A 22,141-nucleotide genomic window follows, 5' to 3' on the forward strand; every position below is an offset into this window, starting at 1 on the left:
TTCCTCAGCTGAGAATCCTTTCTTGCGCAGGTAGACCTCCATCATTTCTATCCACTCATGAACAGAGATCCTATCATCACCATCACCACGATAGATAGGGTGATGTCTGGTTTCACCACCAGGCTCATTTTTGCGAGATCAATAACGGGGTTGGATGTCTCATTCTGCACACACTGTGATGGTGGATACTTCTCTGGAGTGGGGTGAGAGCCACTGTGTAACAAACGGCTGGTAATGGCCTCATCTATTTGGCTCCCTATTTCACCAATGAGGTCTCGTAACTGTTGTATGGTGTTTTCATTATTAGTTACAGGGGTGGAAAACTGGGGCTCCAGCGGAGGAATTTCAAATATCCCCTCTGCTTCTGATGAACCCTCATCAATCACTTGAGTACTACTCTGGGCTAACAGCCCTCTGCCACGTCCAACTACTGGTGTGAAAATATTAAAGGTACTATGACCTCTGCCTGCCATGTTTCACACAGTACAAAAGCAGTAATGTAAAAAAAAAAAGTTAACCAAAAGGGTTCCAGAGTTCACAAAAAAATGGCTTTGACCAAACTAATATAGAGATTTGAGTAATTGATTTAAGTTTCTGTATTCAGAAAAACAATCGTAACCTCGACAGTAATGAACAGGATCCACAGGTCGACCAGCTTGATAACATCGGCTCCACTAGCACACAGTTGAACCCTCGGCGGTCGGCAGCGGCTAACCAATGGATCCGGGTCACGGCACCAGATGTAACAGATGTGGAAAGGATCACACAGGAATAGTACTCTGCGTTGGTTTTTTTATTCCTATAAAACAGTGGGACACACTCAGCACCAGGTATGATACACACGCATCACCGTCATAGTCCAGCAGCTCCGTTAGGCAGCTTCTGCCTTCTTTTTTTTTATATATTAACAACAAATGGACTAAAGAAAAGTAAAATCTTGTACAAATCAACATCAAACCACAAAATAAATCTGTGTATCCATTACATACCTATAAAACAGTGGTACACACTCAGCACCAGGTATGATACACACGCATCACCGTCACAGTCCTGCGGCCCAACAAACACATTTTGGAGGGAAACTTTATACAAATTTAATAACGTAACAAATTAACTTTAACCAACACCAAAGTTGTTTTTAAAAACACTTGCACAGTTAACATTATATTTTTTCAGAACAAAAGCTGTGAAAACTATTTTTAGCAATATAAACATTATTAAAAGTGAGAGGTAGCTTTAGCGTGCGTCTTACCAGCAGCTCCGTTAGGCAGCTTCTGCACTGGCTGCTGCAGCCATAGACATAATATAAGGGTAGACGCCGCATTGGCCGCTCCGGCGCAGGAAATACGGCGGCCATCTTAGAGCGGTATACCCTCGTACTTTGCTGAACCAAAACAACAGAAGATGCCTCAGTTCTGCTCGGCTTATTCGTGTTTAAATCTACGAACTGTTGATGTCAGGGACCGGGGGATAACTTTTCACAAGTAAGAATGACATATTATTGTTAGTATGTTGTGAATGTAATATTACTGTACTGTATTTATGCCCACCAGCGAAATGACAGCAAATGTTAGCTATCGGTCTTCAGCCGGAGATTTGATGACAGGAATATGTTTCAAACAGGCCTACTCACAATTTCAGTAGCTTTGTTTAATTATCATTATCAACAAATTTTAATCAAATTTGGAGTTTTATGTTCTTTAAAATATGAAGATCAAAAATAGTGAGTGTAACGTTTTTCTGAATGCTCAGCTTAAGCAGGCAACAAGGCTCCTTAGTTTCAACCGTTGCAAATAACATGGACCTCATTCGGACAATGTTTTTGTGTACACACTCCCAGATATCACGTTTTTGTTTTAAAGGTTTCCAAAAGATAAAGAGAGGAGGAAGAGGTGGGAAATAGCTTTGAGGAGGGATGGATTCACTGCAAGTGATTCATCTGTACTATGCAGTGAGCATTTCAAAACGGAGGATTTTGACAAAACAGGTCAGATTGTCAGACTGAGAGCTGATGTGATACCATCAATTTTCAGCTTCCCAGTTCACCTTCAAAGAGTAGGTGCATTATTAAAAGTTCATTAGCATTCATAAATGTGCATAATGTTAGCCTTAAGGGATATATGTGTGTTTATGTACAGGTAGTATATACTGTGAAGTCCATATTCATAAGGTTTTTACATTTAAGGTTGAAAACTACAGAACTACAATAACCTCCACAAAAGCCCAAAGTAGTGAGTATGTGGCCTCTCAAGATGACCCAGAAACTTGTAGTTCAGACCTGCAACCTCAGTCTAATGATGTGAGTATTTTTTCTATTGTAAATATCATATCATAATGGTCAAGATCATATTAAAATCTAAATTATTTTCTAACCCTCATGTTGAATGTTCTCACAAATAAAACAAATAAAACCAACATAGTTGAAGACACACACAGTGCTGCTGTCGTCTGAAAGAAAGTGTGCCATAGTGATGTCTAAGTGATGGGTGATGTCCATCTCTCTGTCTTTAGGATCATTGCTATGCTTTGCCAGCTTCTCTTACCGCTGTCACTGCAAAACATAAGAGAGCGTTGGCAAGAGTGGAATATCTGGAGCGGGACAAGAAAAACACCATGGCCAGAGAGAAGAGGGCAAAGACCACAGCAAAGTCACTTTTGGGGGAATTGAGTGAAAAAAATCTCATTACTGAAGAACTCAAAGAACGGCTTGAATTCTACTCTGGTAATTCAAAATTAATTCCTCAAAATTTATGTACATTTTCTTGTATGTTTATTTTTCCTCCTGAGCTACATCAGAAGAAGAGTTTATATTTTTTCCTCTTAAATTGTCAGATCTACAACTAGAGTTTATGGAGAAAAAGGGCTATGAATACTCCAACGAATATAGAGAGTTTGCCCTCACACTTCATCTCCATGGCCCAAAGGCATACAAATACCTTAGAGAGAAGCGAAGATTTCCCCTCCCACATCCGCACACATTACAAAGGTAGCCTTAATATTCCCCAAATGTTTTTTTTATTTTATTTAACCTTTTAATATTGCAAACATGTTAAATATTGATGCTCCTCCTACTTTTTACAGGTGGTTGTGTTCAGTAGATGACAGGCCTGGCTTGAACAAGATGATGCTGGACATGCTGGAGAGAAAATGCCAGGAAGACCATGCTAAATATGGATTTGTTGCACTCATTTTGGATGCAATGGCAATCAGAAAACATGTGCAATATAATCTACATACACAGTCACTGTCTGGCTTCGTGGACCTGGGGGATGGAAACAATGAGACTGAGGTTGCTACTGAGGCTCTTATGTTTATGGTGGTTGGCCTCCAAGGGCATTGGAAGGCTCCCATTGCGTACTACCTGACGGCGTCTCTGTCACCAGACACACAAAAGGTACTTGTCAGTCATGCTTTAGAGGAGCTGCATGCTCGAGGAATTCGGGTGCTATGTATAACAATGGATGGGCATGCTACCAACATCAGCATGTGTAACCAACTTGGGTGTGAACTGAAGGGAAACCCACAAGAACCCCTGAAAACCAATTTCCCACATCCAGTTACTGGAGAGAAAGTATTTGTAATGATGGATCCATGCCACATGCTGAAGTTGACACGTAATATGTTGCAGGTAATTGATGATTGTGGTATACCTAATCCTGCAAGTTATGTATTTGTCTGTTCATGTCCATAGATTTGATTGGATTTAGTGGTCAACATTTAGCTGCTTATACTTATTTAAGTTGTGACTCATTCTTACTCTGCAGGCTTATAGCCCAATAGCAACAACCACTGGACACATCAACTGGAGGTACATAAATCATCTCAATGATGTGCAGAAACAACATGGACTACATGCTGCCAATAAAATTTCGGACAAGCATGTGTACTTTGAGAACCACAAGATGAGAGTGTCCCTGGCTGCACAAACACTGAGTCGCTCCGTGTCAGTGGCCCTCCGCACTATGAGAGATCTTGGGTACTCTCTGTTTAAAGATTGTGAGGCCACAGCAGCATTTATTGAGGTAGTGCAATTTGTTAATACGGAATGAAAGTACATATTTTATTAATCTATTATAAAATGAATTAACATTCTGGTAAAATAAGACTGTGCTGTTACTTATAAAATTATTCTCTGTATATTTAGAACAGAATTCAGTGAATGCAAAGTATTGAATTCACCTATCGGATAACTAACGAAACCCTGCAAGTTTGGCATTTCAAATAATGATTTAGATGTCGCAATTTCTTACAGATGATTGACAGGATGTTTGATACAATGAATGCACGCAATCCTCTTGCTAAAGGATTCAAAGCTCCCATGGGATCTTGGAATTGGATGGAAAGAAAAGCATTTTTGTCAAGAGCCCGGGAGTACTTGCTCACTTTGTTGACGAAAGATGGAACACCCCTTCACCGATCTAAGAGGTTTATTAAAATAGTGCATGAGAAGTTCCTGATTTCTGTTCTGTTATCCATCAAGTTCTTAAGATGGACTGTTCTCTGCATCAAGTTCATAAGATGTTACTGTTAAAATGTTTTGCATTTTGTCACACAGTCTGTGTTGTTTGTCTTAATTATCTTGTCTTCAGTGTATTTCAGATCCCCGATGCTTCTTGGTATGTATTACACAACATATATTTTGTGCAGAAATCATATTTTATGTACATTATGTTGCTATGATTGTGTATGTATGTGATTGTGTGTTTGGTGATGGTCAGAGTGAATGTCAGTACAGAATGGCAGTAACGCTTCTATCAAACTGACCCAAGCTGGGCTGTGGCTCCAAACCACCAAGAATGAGAAATGAATAAAAAAGATATATGTTAAGTGTCTTAGAGTGTCGAGAAAAGAACTGTACAAAAATGATTTTATTTTACATTTTAAACAATGTTCTCTTGTTTAAATTTTTTAAGATCTGCAGTTTTGTTTCTGTTGGAATCGTCTTTTCTTCAGTGTGTTACAGGTCCCTAATGCTTTTAAATGGTAAGTACATTATTTAAAAAATTAACTATAGGTAAGTGTGAAAAAGGTATGTATTGTATGTGTTCTGGTTCAAGTTCATATTGGTGGTTTCTGAAAATACCGTTTGAAGCAGCATCATTATGCTTTTCTGTGGTGCTTTTTTGAGGTGTCTTGTTTAGCCATGTTCAGAGCAATAAAACATTTTTCTTTTGCAGGTACCTCTCTGTCATTGGATTTGTCATCAACATTGACACGTTACTGCTGATGATTCCTGAACTGCTCCAAGTGCAGCGGTATGTCCTCACATACAGGTTCAGCCAAGATCACTTGGAGCTCCTGTTTAATTCCATCAGAGCGTCAGGTACTGTTGATGTCCTTTCAGTTAGAATAACTTCATAAAATATACTTCATGAATGCGTTCATATGTTATGTCGTATGATTAACACATGTATTGTATCCCTGTATTCCATTCAAGGTGGCTGGAATAACAACCCATCAGCATGCCAGTTCCAGGCCATCTTCCGCCGGCTGATGGTTCGGTGTGGGGTTACACCCAGTGAGACTGGCAATGTGGCAGCACAAGACAACACCGTGTCCCTGTCTGCTGTTGAAATGTCCTCTCCTGAATCTAATGAAGAGCATCCCTGTCCTTTTGCTAGGATTTCAGCCATTCTGGACGACCACAGCTATCTTCCGACCAAGTTTGGTGGTCTGGTAGAAAATGCCTTGGTTTACATATCTGGATTTGTTGTGAGGCAGATTCTGCGTAAACTAACCTGTGACCCATGTCGAGTCAGTTTGATTCAAGATGCCACACCGTCTTCATTTGATGAGAACTACCATCTTCTCACTTTGAAAAATAATGGCGGGTTAGTGATTCCCTCACAAGGCGTAGTGAAGGTGGTGAGAGCTGCAGAGAGGGTGATTCGTGGTGCTTCACCAAACCATCCTCCTAAGCTGTCCGCCGTCACATACATAGTCCGTGAAGACATTGGAACAGAAGATGTTTTCCAGCTTGGGGAACACACTCAGGAGACACAATTTGGCATTGACAATCACCATTCTGACTTGCTGTCATTGGTTGTGTCTGTGTTTCTGAAGATAAGGATGCACCACATTGCAAAAGTCACATGTCTTGGTTTGCAGAAAGGCAACACCAGAAAAAAGCTCTGCAAAACTGTCCTATTTCAAGGCTATTAGATTGTGTAAAAATGTAATGAATATGTAAATATTGTTGTCACAACAGATAAGTATGTGTTTGTGTGTGTATGTATATATATATATATATATATATATATATATATATGTGTGTGTATGTATAAGGCTATTAGATTGTGTAAAAATGTAATGAATATGTAAATACTGTCACAACAGATAAGTATGCATGTGTGTATGTGTGTATATATGAGATTATCGGAATATATACATAATGTGTGTGAATAAATTGCATCTTTGGTTGTATCTTGCAAAACATGTCATACTTTAAAACATTGTATTCCATCAAAATTATTTAAATATGCTAAACTATACGTTCCTATACATGCAATTTTAATAGCTGTATGCCTAAAATTTAATTATGTGACAATGTGATTACTATTCAGCGTGTTATGATCTATTAAATGCGCTGATCCTTTATTGTGCCTGCCAAATATATAAGGCTGAGTGGAGTGGTATACCGCTCCAAGATGGCCGCCCTAAATCTCGTCAGCTCCCATGAGGCGTCTATCCATATATTATGTCTATGGCTGCAGCTACGTCACTGAACATTGCTTTGTGCAACACTAATAACGTTCCCCCCAAAACAATATTTACATTAGGAACCAAAAATAAAAGCAGTCAAAACAGAAATAGCCATGTCAGCAGACATGTTAATTCGACAAAATAGAAATAAAAATGTTTTGAGTAGGTTCATAAAATAATAAATAAATAAAATTAACTCAGCTACACTAACAGTACCCAGCTGACCAGTAGTGGACGCCCGCGGATCACCAGACCACTGGTGATCCGGCGGATCACAGTGGGATCCGTGCAGTCTTTCAGTTTGAGAAAGACTGCACAAGAGCTATTCATCTTTAGTATTCTGAGGTGTTTAGACTGTAAATAAGGTTGGACATAGAATACCGACTTTAGAATTCTCAAATTCTCCTGTTTGCCCCTCTTTCCCTGAGGTCAAGCAGTTGTTTTATTTGCCGTTTATGTACATTAGTAAGCTCCAAACTGCACATCAGACACAGTCGTATGCAACAATTTCTGTCACATCATCTGAAACTGCATGGATATTATTTTATCTTGATGTAACATTTTGTAGCTCTCATGAAAGAGTTCTTTGTTTCTTATCATGCCAAATAAGGTTGTAATATTCTGGATCAACTAATGAAGGGAGTCATACAGCTAAATTTAAAACCAGGGAAAGCTCAATGTTCTGGTAATGTAATGGACATTTGACATTTGGAGAATGGGAAAACACAAGTTTCCATTTTCTCTTAATCCACCATACAAAAAGATCACTAAATCAGTTTTAAATTATATCATGTTCAAGTATTAAAGAAATGTTTCATATTAGCCCATATCTGTTGTGTTTATGCTGATCATTGCAAAACATGGGATGTTTTGGTGGGAATTCCTTAAATAGGTTTTAAAGTGTGTCCATGGGAAGATCACTTGACTTTTTTAGTGCAGAGTAATGCAGCCAAGTTGATTAAGTCAATTTGGAGCTGGCCAATTTGGTAATATTTTAGTCAAAAAATGAGAACATTTAGCTGTTTAAGATATACTTAGTATATAAGATTTTAGCACACTTGAGCATACTTGAAGCCAGACTAATCATCAGTATACTTGAAGTATGTTATTTTGGAAAAACTAATTTTGTGCTTAATGTATTTTAACTGTAATTAAATTGTAGAAAATCAGAATTTGAAGTGTACTATCACATGTTTTTTGGAACAACTAAAGGTATTTGTAAATTTTAAGTATAAGGCTTTTTATGCAATATAAACATGCTTGATTAACATATCTTAAACGTACCATTTTTGTGATCAAATGACATTTAAAATAAATTTTGAATATCTTCTAAGTATATAAGCGTTACATATTTTATATATTAGTAGTGTGATCAATTAAACTTTTTAATTAAACTCCAATTAAACTTTTGGTTTATTATGATTGCTAATGAAGTACAATTTTTACTTACTTATCAATGTTATGTTCTGTGTTTTTCTGTGTATTTATTTTGAGTTTCTGTCTCTGAGTCTCCCTGTTGTCCTGTTTTACCCTTTAATTGCTCCCTGGTGTGTCTCGTTTCCTTGATTACTCCCTGTGTATTTAACCCCACCTGTGTTCCTTGTTCCTCGTCGGGTCCTTGTCTCATTTTGCATCTAGTCTCTGTCGTTCTGTCCGTTGTCTTGTCTTTTGTGTACCGGTTGCTACCGGCGACGAACCCTGGCTTCCGCTTGGCCGTGCTGCCCAGTGTTCTGGACCATATTGGACTGTGTAATCCTGGACATTCTTCATTAAAATCATTTATTTTTCTCATCCTGGGTCTACTGCCTGCTGCCTCACCAATGTATTTTATTATTCTGCTTTGCCACTTTGTACATTACATGCTTCATACACACTACAGTAATGCAAACATATCAGGCTACCAGTACACAGAGGATCAATTACAACACACTTTATTGAATACACAAATACTGATTGCTCTATTGTTTTATTCTTTTTTGTAGGTTTTTGGTAAGTGCAGTTGTGCAGTGAATGGGAATGTTCTGTTGTTGACTTGATCCTCACTGTTCTCAGGAAGAAGAAATGTCAGTTTTTCTAGAGTAATACTGGAATACTGGTACATTGAATGAAAACAATACTCTGTCCTTGGTGAAATATTTTTCACATTTCCTCTACACTGCACATATTTTTATTGTGCTAATTTTCATAAGCACGTTGTGTCATGATGTGTGGTTAAGCGATGGTGAGGTAGATGTGGTGGACCCAGGCGGGGTTCACCCTGGACAGGTCACCAGTCCATCACGGGGCCCTAAAAGCTAACAATGAATAAAATGTTTGAAAGAGGAATGGTAGAATAACAAGGAGATACATTTTGTCTAATTATTTTCAAATCAAGACATGTTTATTAAGCATTTGTGGTGTCAGAAAAACACCAGTTTTTGCTGTTAAAAGTGGAGACAGCTGATCAGTTAAGAAAAAACCCCAAAAAAACATGCTTTACCCCACGAAGACGATGTGGAGATTCATCCTCAGAACTTGTGGTGATGTTTTGGAGCTGGAGCCTCTTCTGAGACAGGAAAGTCTTTAGGTTTTCTAATACCTGATCCGTGGCTTCCTCTTTCATCTTGATTTGCTTAGACTGCAAAAATATGTTGAGGAAAAAACAACGATAAATGAGTTATAACAACAGCCTCCTCTTAAAAAGCTAGATATTAAATACATTGTAACTTGTGGTTGTAATTTGAAGAAATGTAAAAAGAGACAGAAATCTTTTGCATAAACTATTTTCAATAGTTTATCTGTTTCCACCAGGTCAAAAAACAAGGACAGATACTAAACCTTAAAATAGGAAAAGAGATAAAGAACTAGCTGATCAAAATGATCCACTGATTTTCCGCATGATAAGAAGATCATCTCTAAATATCTCTGTTAAAAACAACAAACTCTGCACTGATATTTTTAAAAACAAAGCCTTACTTTTTTCTACTGGCTTATGCAAGTATTAAATTAGTATCACTAACTTGTACTTTTGTAGGCGTGTCATGGTCAGAAAGGGAATATAAAACTGCAAAGTCATCTTGGAGAGACAGAAGCATCTGAGGAGCAAGAACGAATTCAGGAGCAACAAGATGGATACCTTCAAACATCAAAAAAGCAGATCCTCAGGTAAGCTAATAGAATTAAGTGTTAAGCGTTTTGGAGTCCTCAGGAGTAGATAAAGTATACAAGTACAAGCCATTTACCATTTTTACTATTTACAACTAGCTTTGCTAATGTAGGTTAAGTCATAATAAAGTACAGGAACATTTTCATGCATAATGATGGCTGATTTCTTCCCACAGGAGACAAAAATACTAAATCTAGGAAGAATCCCAAGCACTTCACTGATGTTCACGGTCTTCCTTGCATTGAAAAGATTGTAACCTCAGTGGAGGACATTCCTGAGCCCATCAGCACCAACATCATCGGCATGATCCCAAACTGGATCAATGGGAATTTCTTGAGAAATGGGCCAGGGAAATTTGAGATGGGTAACCACAGGTGAGAGGATAATCTGGGTTTTCTGTTATGTAAAGCTAAAGATTTGTCTGTTAAAGGATTCTATAGAACGAAACATTTACTAGCTTAATGAAACTGCTCAGCCTTTTCTTATGGTCTCTCCATCATGTAAAGGTTCAACCACTGGTTTGATGGGATGGCTCTTCTGCACCAGTTCAAAATATCAAATGGGGAGGTCACTTACAGAAGCCGCTTCCTGTCAAGTGACAGCTATCAAACCAACAAGGAACAGAATCGCATTGTGATGTCTGAGTTTGGGACGCTTACCATGCCTGACCCATGCAAAAACTTCTTCCAGCGCTTTGTGTCAAGGTTTGAATTACCAAGTAAGTAGTGTGTGTTACTACACATAATTAAAGCAAATAGTTGAGATACTTGATCTCAATGTAAAACAACATCATTGATAATGTCATGAAGAGCTTCTTCTGTTCCACCAGAACCAACAGACAATGCCAATGTGAGTTTTGTAACCTACAAAGGTGATTTCTATGTCAGCACTGAAACTAATATCATGCACAAGGTGGACCCAGAGACCCTGGAAGCAATCCAGAAAGTAAGAATAAATACTGTTGTGGGATCTCTAAAGGGGGAGTATTATGTTAGATCAACTTGCATCATGTTATTCCCTCATAGTGTTGTCTTGATTCTGTAATGCATATTTGAGAAATCCTTTAATCTCCATGGCAAACATTCAGCTGTGCAAAACAACTGGTTGGACCTAGCTCCATCTTCAAGGACAAAGCTCATTTTCTGAGCTGCAGTTCTCAAGCTTCCGCCTAACAGAGCATCCATCCCTCAAGGCTCCCTCACTCAGCTCCTTCAGACTAGCCAGCAGCAATTAGCAAACATCTAGTGGAACTGCACATTAACTAACCCTATTATAGGGGCTACTTCTCAGTGCAACGCTGAGAAGCACCATTTCAACATAGATGACTCATGTTGTGTTGAAGGTGGAGTTTCAGAAAGAACAAGAGTTTTTAAAGAGACAGAGGCCCAATTTCAAGGTGTTAAATTAGGAAGTCAAATTTCTTTTAAGTCATGTTTCATATATAGCTTTTTTATATCAACTGAAGGTAACATAGTTAATTGATTGTATTATAATATGGCACTATGTGCCTGGAAATACATAATACTGCCCCTTTAAATAAAGTCATTATTTTGTTCAGAGGTTACCTCTTCTCCCCTGTGTGGTCATCAGTTGATAAAAAACTAAAATTTAAAATGGAGGCTGGGACTACTTTTTATTTATACTCATGCACTTCTATGCTGCAGGTGGACTGGAGCAAATTTATTGCAGTAAATGGAGCCACTGCACATCCACATACTGAGCCAGATGGAACAGTGTATAACATGGGCAATTCCTACAGCAGCAAAGGTATTTAATGCCATTATATTAGGCCCAAGATGTTCAACAACTTTGGTACTACTCACAGACTTAAAGAAACTCACTGGGGCTCTGTTGTATCTGTGCTGACAGGAGCATACTACAACATTATCAAAGTGCCTCCAACCAAGGTAGCAGAGGAGGAAACCCTGGAGGGAACCACAGTGCTGTGCTCAATTCCAGCAGAGGACAAGACCAAACCCTCTTACTACCACAGCTTCGGTGAGTCAAAGATCTGCAAATTATAAGGTTGCTTTTGATCTTTATGCTAATGTGAGAACCAGTTTAGAACAAATTTCCTTTTTATTTGTGGGGAACAAAAACAACAGTTTTAGGAATAAAAGAAGATTGTTCTTTTTATACATTTTATTTAACATTACAGTAATCTAACCCTTCTTATAGTTACTGACCAACCTTATGTTTCCTTGATGATTTTTTTGTTTAGGTCAATAAGCTCCAAGTTGTTGTGGTTGGAGGGCATTCTTGCCATCACCCTAATCTAGCTACTGTCACAGACAGGACAGCTTTCTGGCGGGGCCATTTCAAAATTTTAATGTTTCTTCCAGTTAACATGTTAACATGCCAAACATGTCGGTTAACTTACATTTTTAATTTAAATCTGAATCTGCCAGAGTTATGAATAACTCTGTAACATAGAAGGATTTTCAAAGAGTAACTTACATAATAATTTGAATCTGTTGCAGCAATGTCTGAGAACTATGTGGTGTTCATTGAGCAGCCCATCAAGATGGACCTGTTGAAAATTGTGACCGGCAAACTAACAAGAAAAAGCATCAGTGATGGCTTCTCCTGGAACCCCAAGCTCAACACTATCCTTCACCTGATTCACAAACTGACAGGCAAGGTAAATGGAAAATTCCATAAAAGTTAAATATTTAACTTTATGTGAGATACATTTTCAATAGTTTCATTGCTGCTTCTTCCTTTCAGGTAAGCTCCATCAAGTATCTTGCCAAGCCGATACGAGGAGGATGGTTTCTTGATCATTGACTTGTGTGCTTCGGATGATGGGCAGGCTATAGCAAACTACAACATCCAAAACCTGCGCAAGTCTGGGGAGGCCCTTGATGAGGTAACATGACCAAATAAAATGCTAAAATCTTGTAAGCTTAACAACCAATTTGTGAAAAAAAAAAACCCTACCAATAAGCACAATTAGCAACTTTACCAGTTGCATGGTTGCAACTCCATCTAAAATGATGACAACAACTTCATAAAGTTCAAAACTAGAATAAGAACAAGGAAGAAAGGGGATGACATTGAATAAGCCAAGAAGCGGCTGGTGGTGATGACAGCAGAAGGAGATTGTGTTTGGTGGGATTGGAGCGAAATCTGATGTTGACAGAGCAGAATCGACACAAAAAATTGCTGATTTTGGGTTTTTGGCATAAAACCGGTGACTGGACTACTATGGCATTTCAGGTTGAGGATGATTGATGGATTTAGGTGATTGGACTCCAGTGCATGGTAGTAAGGGGTCGGAAGGAGAGAGAAGTAGAAAAGAATATACTTTGCCAGCGACACAAAGTAGTGAAAGAAGTCTTGAAGAAAATAGTTTGGATGAAAATAACATAGTTTGTAAGAGGATTGTTAGGGAGGAATCTAAACTAATCATAAAGTTTAGGAAGGAGGATGAAGGAATTCAACTCAGTCCCTTAGCTCTGTCGAGAGAATTAAAAAAAGAAGTCTGGAGAGCTGACACTTGCTAAGATTCTGAGAGATGGGAATCTGTTAATTATAGTGAGGAGTAAAGAACAGAAAAACAAAGTGATGACCGCCCAGAGTATTTGTAAAAAAAATTATTACAGAGATGAAGATTTTGGGAGAGGCTAATGTAATGAGAGGGGTGATCACATGTATTCCAGTGGGTAACTGTACTCAATACAGACCAAAAGTTTGGACACACTTTCTCATTGAATTCAATGAGAAGGTGTGTCCAAACTTTTGGTCTGTACTGTATATGTATGTATATGTTCAGCTGAACATTTTTCTGCTTACTGAGGCTCACAGAAGCCTATTTCCACACCAGGTGTACAACACCCTCTGTAGAGTCTTTCCTCGACGATTTGTGCTGCCCCTCAGGATTGACCACTGCACCCCCTACAACCAGAACCTGATTGACCTGCCCAACTGCACAGCCACCGCTGTTAGAATTGGCAAAAACAAGGTATTCAGTCAAAATAATCTACAGACATTAGTTGTAGAAAATGTGTAAACCACAAAATAGGGGTAGGCAATACAGGTCCTGAAGGGCCGGTGTCATGCATCTACTAGATGTCTCTTAGGTCCAAAACACTTCAATCAAATAGCTGAATCACCTCCTAAGTGCAGTCACATTCTCCAGAGTTGTGCTAGTGTTTGACTGAGGTGTGTTGAAGCAGGGACACATGTAAAGGTTGCAGGACTCTGGCCCTTAAGGCCTGAAGTTGCCCAACCCTGTCCTACAGAGAGCACTAAATCATCAAAAATGACACTGACAAAAATTATATTTGTCATGCTAACTTTTACAAATAGGTGTTCTGTACCCATGAGGACCTCCATGGGGAGGATCTCCATAAATATGGGGGTCTGGAGTTCCCCCAGATAAATTATAGCAAGTACAACATGCATCCATATCGCTATTTCTATGGCTGTGGCTTCAGACACCTTGTAGGGGACACCCTACTGAAGATGGACATCAGGAGGAAAGAAATGAAGGTAAGCTGATGTATTCCAACAAACAAACTGAACTGAATCATGTACATGTAACACACTTTTTTCACTAAAGGTGTGGGAGCATCCCAGTCTGTATCCATCCGAGCCAATCTTTGTACCCTGCCCATATGCTACAGAGGAGGATGATGGTATCATCCTGTCTGTGATCATTACTCCAAACAAGGTCAGGTATATCTTAACTGTGAATTTCTAATATCTCACAGTACTTCATAGAAATAAGGAGAAATGTTAAATGTAAAATTGACCATTTTGAGTTATATTATTCCCACATCAAAACCATATCTGGAGTGTTGCCTTGATTTTTTTTTTCATGCATGTTTGAGAAATCCTTTAATCTAAAAGGCAACCATTCAGCTGTGCAAAACACTAGGTTGACATATCACTGTCTCACAGGGTAGTCCTCCCCCAAAAATTCCCCACTCAGCTCCTTCAGACTAGCCTGCAGCAATTAGCAAACACCTGGTGAAACTGCACATCTGCTGAGCTCATTATAGGAGCTACCTGCTAGTGCAAGGCTGGTAAAAAAAAAAAAAAAAACACACATAAGTTTCATTACCCAAAAACACAAATAAATATTTGAACCCACCTTTTCTCCACACTATGCCTCCAGACAGACTGAGTTGATCCCATAACTGACTTCCAACAGTTATAGTCTCACTCTTTCTCCAGTTTACTTTTGCAGAAGAGATACAGCCAAAAAGAAAGACAGTGTTGACTAAAACATCAATATCTTCCTGTGTGTTTAAGCTCACAACTTTAAAGAGACATTACATACAGGAATAGAAACACCACACAATTTTTTCCTCAGCTTATGAAGCAAAGGTTCAATTGACAAGGAATAAAGCAGCAAGAACAGCCTTGCCTCACTCCTCCATCCATTTTCTTCCGCTTTATCCAGGGTCGGGTCGCTGGTACCCTTGGGGGTAGCAGCTTCAGAAGGGAGGCCCAGACTTCCCTCTTCCCCAGCCACTTGTTCCATCTCCTCCAGGGGAATCCCAAGGCATTCCCAGGCTAGCCGAGAAACATAGTCCCTCCAGAGTGTCCTGGGTCTTCCCCGGGGCCTCCTCCCGGTGGGACGTGCCTGGAACACCTCACAAGGAAGGCGTCCAGGAGGTATCCTGACCAGATGCCCGAGCCACCTCAACTGGCTCATCTCGATGTGAAGGAGCAGCGGCTCTACTCTGTGTCCCTCCCGGATGACCGAGCTTTTCACCCTGTCTCTAAGAGAGAGCCCAGACACCCTACGGAGAAAATCCATTTTGGCCGCTTGTATCCGCGATCTCGTTCTTTTGGTCATGTCCCAAAGCTCATGACCATAGATAAGGGTGGGAACATAGATCGACCAGTCATTTGTGAACAAGATCCAGAGATACTTGAACTTCTATACTTGGGACAGGACCCCTCCGCCCCCCGACCCAGAGAAGGCACTCTACCCTTTTCCGGTTCAAGACCATGGCCTCGGATTTGGAGGGACTGATCCTCATCCCGGCCACTTCACACTTGGCTGCGAACAGCTCCAGCAAGAGCTGCAGATCACGACCTGATGAAGCCAATAGGACCACATCATCCGTAAAAAGCAGAAATGCGATCCTAAGGCCACTAAAACGGATCCCCTCCACACCTTGGAAGCGACTAGAAATTCTGTCCATAAATGTAATGAACAGAATTGGTGACAAAGGGCAGCCCTGGCGGAGTCCAACTCTCACCAGAAACGAGCCCAACTTACTGCCGGCAATGCGGACCATACTCTGACCTGTCATACAGGGACCTGACAGCCCGAATCAAAGGGCCCGGTACCCCATACTACCGGAGAACCCCGCACAGGGCTCCCCGAGGGACACGGTCGTATGCCTTCTCCAAGTACACAAAACACATGTAGACCGATTGGGCAAACTCCCATGCACCCTCCAGGACCCTGCTGAGGGTGTAGAGCTGGTCCAGTGTTTCACGACCAGGACGAAAACTACACTGCTCTTCCTGAATCCGCTGTTCAACTATCCGACTGACCCTCCTCTCCAGGACCCCTGAATACACCTTGCCAGGGAGGCTTAAGAGTGTGACCCCCCTAAAATTGGAGCACACCCTCCAGTCCCCCTCCCCCTTTTTGAACAGGGGGAATACCACCCCAGTCTGCCAATCCAGGGGAACTGCCTCCGATGTCCATGCAATATTGCAGAGTTGCGTCAGCCAACAACATCCAGAGCTTAAAGGAACTCCGGGTGAATCTCATCCACCCCGGGGCCCTGCCACCGAGGAAATTTTTAATCACTTCTGCGACCTCGTCCCTAGAGATTGGAGAGCCCAACCCAGAGTCCCCAGGATCAGCTTCCTCAATGGAAGGCATGTTAGTGGGATTGAGGCGGTCTTGGAAGTATTCTGCCCACCGGCACCTCTCTTTACCCGAGTGTCCAAGACATATGGGCCACTAGGCCTGTCGCGATAAACAGTAAATCAATTAATCGTACGATAAATTAAAACTATCGACGTCATTTTAATGATCGGCATTATCGTCTCTTCCGGCCTTTTTCTCTTTCTGTTGATGACACCGAATGAAAAAAAGGCTCAACTCTGGTGCTCTCCACTGACCCCCCCTTCCTCATTTCCTTAGTGTAATGCCCAGCACACACTACACCACATATGTCAGAGTCAAGGCCCGCGGGCCACATCCGGCCCGCGAGAAGGTTTTTTACGGCCCCTGGAATGATCTTGATTTATTATTAGAACCGGCCCGCAGACCGCAGTAAGCCGGTGTTCTGTCAGATAGCCATGCGTTGTCAGATCGTCATACGCGTATGACAAACTGATGGCTATATCTGTCAGATCAGCATACGTTGTCAGATAGTCATACGCTTAGCTCAGACATGTATACGTTGTCATTACCATATGATTTTATTTAATCAGCAACATAGAATCATGACGTAGATCATCATACACTTTGTTATTAACAGTTATATGGCATCCTGACTTAGCAGTTAAGTAGGTTAATGAGTTTTACACGGGCCTGTGTTGTAATTGACTGCAGCTGCAGCCAGACCTGCTTTAAATACACTTTGAAACCATGACAACGCATGTATATTTATCTAGTTATCATATTATGTCATATTATAAACAATTTAATGACTTATTTTCGTCATAACTTGTTGCGTATGCTGAACTGACAACTCCACTGACGGTCGGACTTCTTAATGCGCATGCGCGGGCATGCGTACTGACTGCATGTGTGCTATCCTGACAGCGTATGGCTATCTGACAGAACAACGGCAATTTCACCATATTTTATATTTAATCATCTTTATTAAAACGGTGTTAGATCGTCATAAAGCTGCTAATGTAATAACACTTTATTAGCCACTGTATGACTTCCTGATGCATCTCTTAACCTGTCGGATTGCCATACACTTTGTTATTAGCCACTGTATGACTTCCTGATGCATCCCTTAACCTGTCTGATTGCCATACACTTTGTTATTAGCCACTGTATGACTTCCTGATGCATCTCTTAACCTGTGGGATTGCCATACACTTTATTAGCCACTGTATGACTTCCTGATGCATCTCTTAACCTGTCGGATTGCCATACACTTTGTTATTAGCCACTGTATGACTTCCTGATTAATACCAATGACATCAGTTGTATGATGTACTATATTTAATGTAGAACATTTTACTTCTGTATTTTTAATAATCCACACTGTCACTGGTGGGGTAAAACTGTTTAATTTAAGTTACACTTTTTACATTTGAACATGTCACCCATGTCTGTGGCACATTCTTTGTGTGTCCACCTTGAGCAGCAGTCACACTGTATCTGTGAAGTGGACAGAAAAAGAAAACAGTTATGAGTTAGCAAGTGTAATGTGTTTGAAGCGTTAAGTTGTACAGTTTAGTTGTTTACCATGTCAATGATGTTCTCTGAAGCATTACAGTGAAGCATATTGCATTCCACACAGTACTCTTCCACCTTGTCTGGGAACAAATAAAGGCATTTAGAGTGTACTTTACCAAAAATAGTCAAGTACTACCTCTTTATATTCTGTTGACAAGCCATCATATTATACTAGTACATAACAGAAAATACTGCAATTTAGTATGTCATATATCTTTGGATTTTTTTAATGCTTTGGACTGTTCCGGTATAGCCTAAGGGAAAATTTGTTCCGTTTGGAATGAAAAATTCGGTGATATGCTCCTAAGCCATCTTGTGTTTTTGATTGTTAGAATATTAACAAAACAGATCAACAGGTTTCACACAGACTTCCACAGTTCCCTGAACAGTGGAACTGGTTCTTAATACCCAACATTAATAAAATTTCATGTGTTCTGACCAAAAACTTCTTAGAATCATAGCTGTCCAAAGCTATAAATCTCCGAACATTCAGCCAGTGGTAAATTTTTCGGCATACTTTCTTAAAGTTTGCCTCTGCCCTCTGTTGAGTGTCAATGGGTAGGAGCCTTCAGAAATAAAACTGAAGACTTCCCCCCATTTGCACTCCATGTTTGCTATAAATGACACAAGAAAACATGTAAATTGCATCAACAAGCATTTAAACAAGACAATTCATTAGACACTGCAAATTGTTCAAATATATAATAATACCCTGCTGCAGCTGCGTACACAACAAAACACACCTACTCCTGCTACTAAACACGCCAACTGGTGCTGCAATATTATGACATTTCTGTGAAATATCAGCTCTTAGGACAAGAAATACAAAATTAAAATAAATTAAAAAAAGTTTGTAGTGAAAGCTTCTTCATATCCATCCTTTTTTATTCCGATTTAATACAAAAAAACCTTGTAATCAACATATTTATGCATGTGCATCCAACAATGCAATTCTTGAAATACTGCAGAAAACACAACAGCGAGTTTAAATGCAATTGAGAGATCCCAATTATTTATTGACAACACTGGTGGATGCCATGTCCTTCCTGGCAACGCCTGGTGAACACAGGGACTTCAAGTGACTCAAGAACATCTCCTGTCTTTTATTAATTGAGGCAAAAGTCACACTGACAGTGACTAATACATAACCCAGGTGGCTGTACTCGTGTATGTGATCTGTTAACCTGAAAAGCCTTCATGTTCCAAAAACAACCTCAATTTGCATAAACTAAATATGTGTAAATGTAAAGCACATATAAAAACAAAATTAACATGAACGCTTTTCATATACATTAATGAAGATAAGGATTTGTTTCAAAAGTGAAACACTGGTTTTGCCCCAGTTTCAGTGTGGGTAAAAATTGCGTTTTCATACGTCTGATTCATTTAATGTTGGTAACGGTGGATGCCAACATTAAGTTCATCTATGTAGATGTTAAAAAGGTGAGAGGACAGTATACTTCCCTGTCTTACTCCGGAACATGAAGGCTTTTCAGGTTAACATATCACATACACGACATGCTATCCAAGTTAGCAGACATGTTATCCAACCCAAAAATATCAAGGAACTGGGGGACGTGAATTTAAACAGGGCGTGTTTTGTAGTTTACTGCAGCTGCAGCAGCATTAAATTTAATTTATTTACTTACTTTTTATTGTGTCTCTTCTCGCGTATGAGCATTAAATTTAATTTATTTACTTACTTTTTATTGTGTCTCTTCTCGCGTATGACAAGCTGACGACTCCTCTCAATATCGCGGACCTCCTGCAAAATGCGCATGCGCTCTTACCATATGTATGCTATTCTGACATGTATGGCTATCTGATAGAACACCTGTACCCCGTCTGAAAAAAAAATACCTTCCTTATTTGAACTGTAAGTAGTTCTTTAAATGTTCTGTGAGATGATGTACTTACCCATGTATCCATAACAACCGGAACTTTCAATATCCACCAAGTTATTGCCGAAATATACCATCTATTAAAGGAGTGCCCCCCGGATTAATTACACTCTCTGCAGCTGCAGCTGCGAAGTTACAGTATTAACCCGATACTTGCTGGAAAGTGCAACGTCTCCCCTTTCAGAAACCGTTGGAATTTTTCCACTTAGCGCTACGTGTGGCGGAATTACGGTACTGCAAATTTAGATGTGTCGCCGGCGACACGTGTAGCTGCGCATCCAGGCTGCTCAAACGTTGTCTATGTTTGGCAGCACATACCTGTGTGAACAACTGTTTTCTTTGATGAACCTGAACAAAACATCACACAGAAGTCGACTTACTGCTGAACACCTTCACTCAATTCTGAGGATTTCCTCAGCTCAGAGCCTTACCCCGAACATTGATGAACTTGTGGAAAAGATGGGACACCACCAAGTATCACCCTCAACCTCAAACAAGTGAACATTACTGTGCAATCACATATTTAGAGTTTTTACTCAGTTCAAGTTTAAAAGTTAAAGTTTAATATTTGTTTTCACTGCATGTTACTTCTCCTTGATGAAAGTGCTGTTTTTGATTAATAGATTTTTGCACTTTATTTTATTGTATTTCAATCCAATTATATTTTAAAAATATTTCAGTTGTGTCTGTTGAAAATTAAAGATTACTGACAGAGCCATAAGAAAATATTGCTTTATTTATCTGATCATATTGGAATATATTTGTTAGGTTTTCAGTAGGTTCAATTAGGTTCACTAGACTATATGCGTCATTTAAAAAAATTTCAATGAACATTCGATCAGTCCGGCCCTCGGCTTGTAGCTAAATTTTTTATTTGGCCCTCCGTCCATTTGACTTTGACACCCCTGCACTACACGATGTTAGTTGTCGGCCGATTGTCGCCCCATTTTCAAACCCTGATGGATCACACATTAGCCAACAGAAATCCTATAGCTGTTCGATCGGTTCGTTCCTGTGGTGTCCAACAATGGGCACAAAATAATGGCTACAAGTCCAGTGAACTAATTTTAAAACCAGGCATTAATCAATGCTTTACTACAATCTACCTGCAATGCATGTGGCTAGTGTCAGTCCTGACTGAATGGAAATCATTATAACCTATTTACGTCACGTTAACGAAGAACAGCTGAAAAGTTACCGGGTTTATCATCTGGGGTAGCAATTTCGCTCCAACTCCTCCCCTTGTCATTTCTATATTCTTTGCATGTTGAATAAACATTAATGTTGTTTCCACATATGTCCAATGTCCGCTGGACTTCGGTTGCGCCGTGTCAGCTGTTTGGGATTCCCCTCTGTAATTTCCCCTCAGAAAGCGCGGAGGGAATCCGCGCTTTCTGATTGGCTACCTGTCACATTCAACAAACTGCGTTAAAGCTCCCAGTCGGGGAAAACCCCTGATTTAGATCGGAGCGGCAACGACGATCTACCGTAACACACCACACAATCTTAGAAAGGCCAACTTTCTAAGATTGTTGTAAGGGGAAAAATAGCAGCAAAAAATCATGTAGTGTGAACTATTGCATCAGGTAGTCGATGTGCCCATTTTCTCTATTTAAATCTAATTATTACTGAAGGGCAACATAATATACAGACTTCACAATCTTTTGGTTGAATGCAGTATTTATTTCCACTTTGGCTTTATGTTGTTTAGTTTTTTTTTTTCAAGTGAGTTTTTTGTTAATGGAGACTGAGAATCCATTTTATTTTTGTTTTTGGTTGTTTTGTTTATTAGCTCAAGTGTTAAGTGTTCTTTTGAAAACAAAGTGTATCTATCTTTGGCAAGAAATCGCATGCATTATTACGTCATTTCCATTAAATCAGTGTAAAAAGGTCTTCAAACAATATTATCGTTTATCGCAATAATTTTTGAGACAATTAATCGTTGAGCAAAATTTGCTACCGTGACAGGCCTAATGGCCACAGATGAAATGATGA

At 39.7% G+C, this 22,141-nt stretch overlaps 2 protein-coding genes and 1 long non-coding RNA gene across 6 annotated transcripts in view; 2 read left to right on the forward strand and 1 right to left on the reverse strand.

Annotated features, from left to right (window-relative positions):
- The first annotated feature begins 1,293 nt into the window (after positions 1-1,293).
- On the forward strand, positions 1,294-6,236 carry LOC116737582 (DNA transposase THAP9). Of its 3 annotated transcripts, none has more exons than XM_032590819.1 (11): positions 1,294-1,484; positions 1,863-2,055; positions 2,186-2,299; positions 2,512-2,722; positions 2,833-2,986; positions 3,082-3,628; positions 3,765-4,022; positions 4,253-4,425; positions 4,590-4,616; positions 5,178-5,323; positions 5,438-6,236. In XM_032590819.1, exons 1-11 carry the CDS (start codon positions 1,405-1,407, stop codon positions 6,160-6,162), a joined length of 2,628 nt encoding a protein of 875 aa, XP_032446710.1. In that variant the 5' UTR covers positions 1,294-1,404; the 3' UTR covers positions 6,163-6,236. The 3 variants fall into 3 exon arrangements, with proteins under 3 accessions (XP_032446710.1, XP_032446711.1, XP_032446712.1); XM_032590820.1 differs by having other exon boundaries at positions 3,082-3,394; XM_032590821.1 differs by lacking the exon at positions 1,863-2,055 and having other exon boundaries at positions 1,303-1,484.
- Positions 6,237-9,746: 3,510 nt separating this feature from the next.
- The window catches only part of bco2b (beta-carotene oxygenase 2b), a 13,999-nt gene continuing 1,604 nt past the window's right edge, over positions 9,747-22,141 (forward strand). Inside the window, 12 exon segments of the mRNA XM_032590822.1 lie at positions 9,747-9,846; positions 10,023-10,221; positions 10,354-10,565; positions 10,677-10,792; positions 11,512-11,614; positions 11,717-11,845; positions 12,328-12,488; positions 12,575-12,603; positions 12,605-12,716; positions 13,674-13,811; positions 14,159-14,341; positions 14,412-14,522. Coding sequence (XP_032446713.1) covers positions 9,810-9,846; positions 10,023-10,221; positions 10,354-10,565; positions 10,677-10,792; positions 11,512-11,614; positions 11,717-11,845; positions 12,328-12,488; positions 12,575-12,603; positions 12,605-12,716; positions 13,674-13,811; positions 14,159-14,341; positions 14,412-14,522 — 1,530 coding nt within the window. The 5' untranslated portion in view covers positions 9,747-9,809.
- Positions 18,061-20,874, reverse strand: LOC116737588 (uncharacterized). Of its 2 annotated transcripts, XR_004342855.1 has the most exons (3): positions 19,949-20,874; positions 18,255-18,325; positions 18,061-18,167 (listed from the first exon to the last, which is right to left on the reverse strand). It is a non-coding gene; the product is annotated as an uncharacterized LOC116737588 (long non-coding RNA). The 2 variants fall into 2 exon arrangements; XR_004342854.1 differs by lacking the exon at positions 19,949-20,874 and having other exon boundaries at positions 18,255-19,396.

This window comes from Xiphophorus hellerii, chromosome 18, assembly GCF_003331165.1.
Source record: "Xiphophorus hellerii strain 12219 chromosome 18, Xiphophorus_hellerii-4.1, whole genome shotgun sequence".
Classification (NCBI taxonomy): Eukaryota; Metazoa; Chordata; class Actinopteri; order Cyprinodontiformes; family Poeciliidae; genus Xiphophorus; species Xiphophorus hellerii.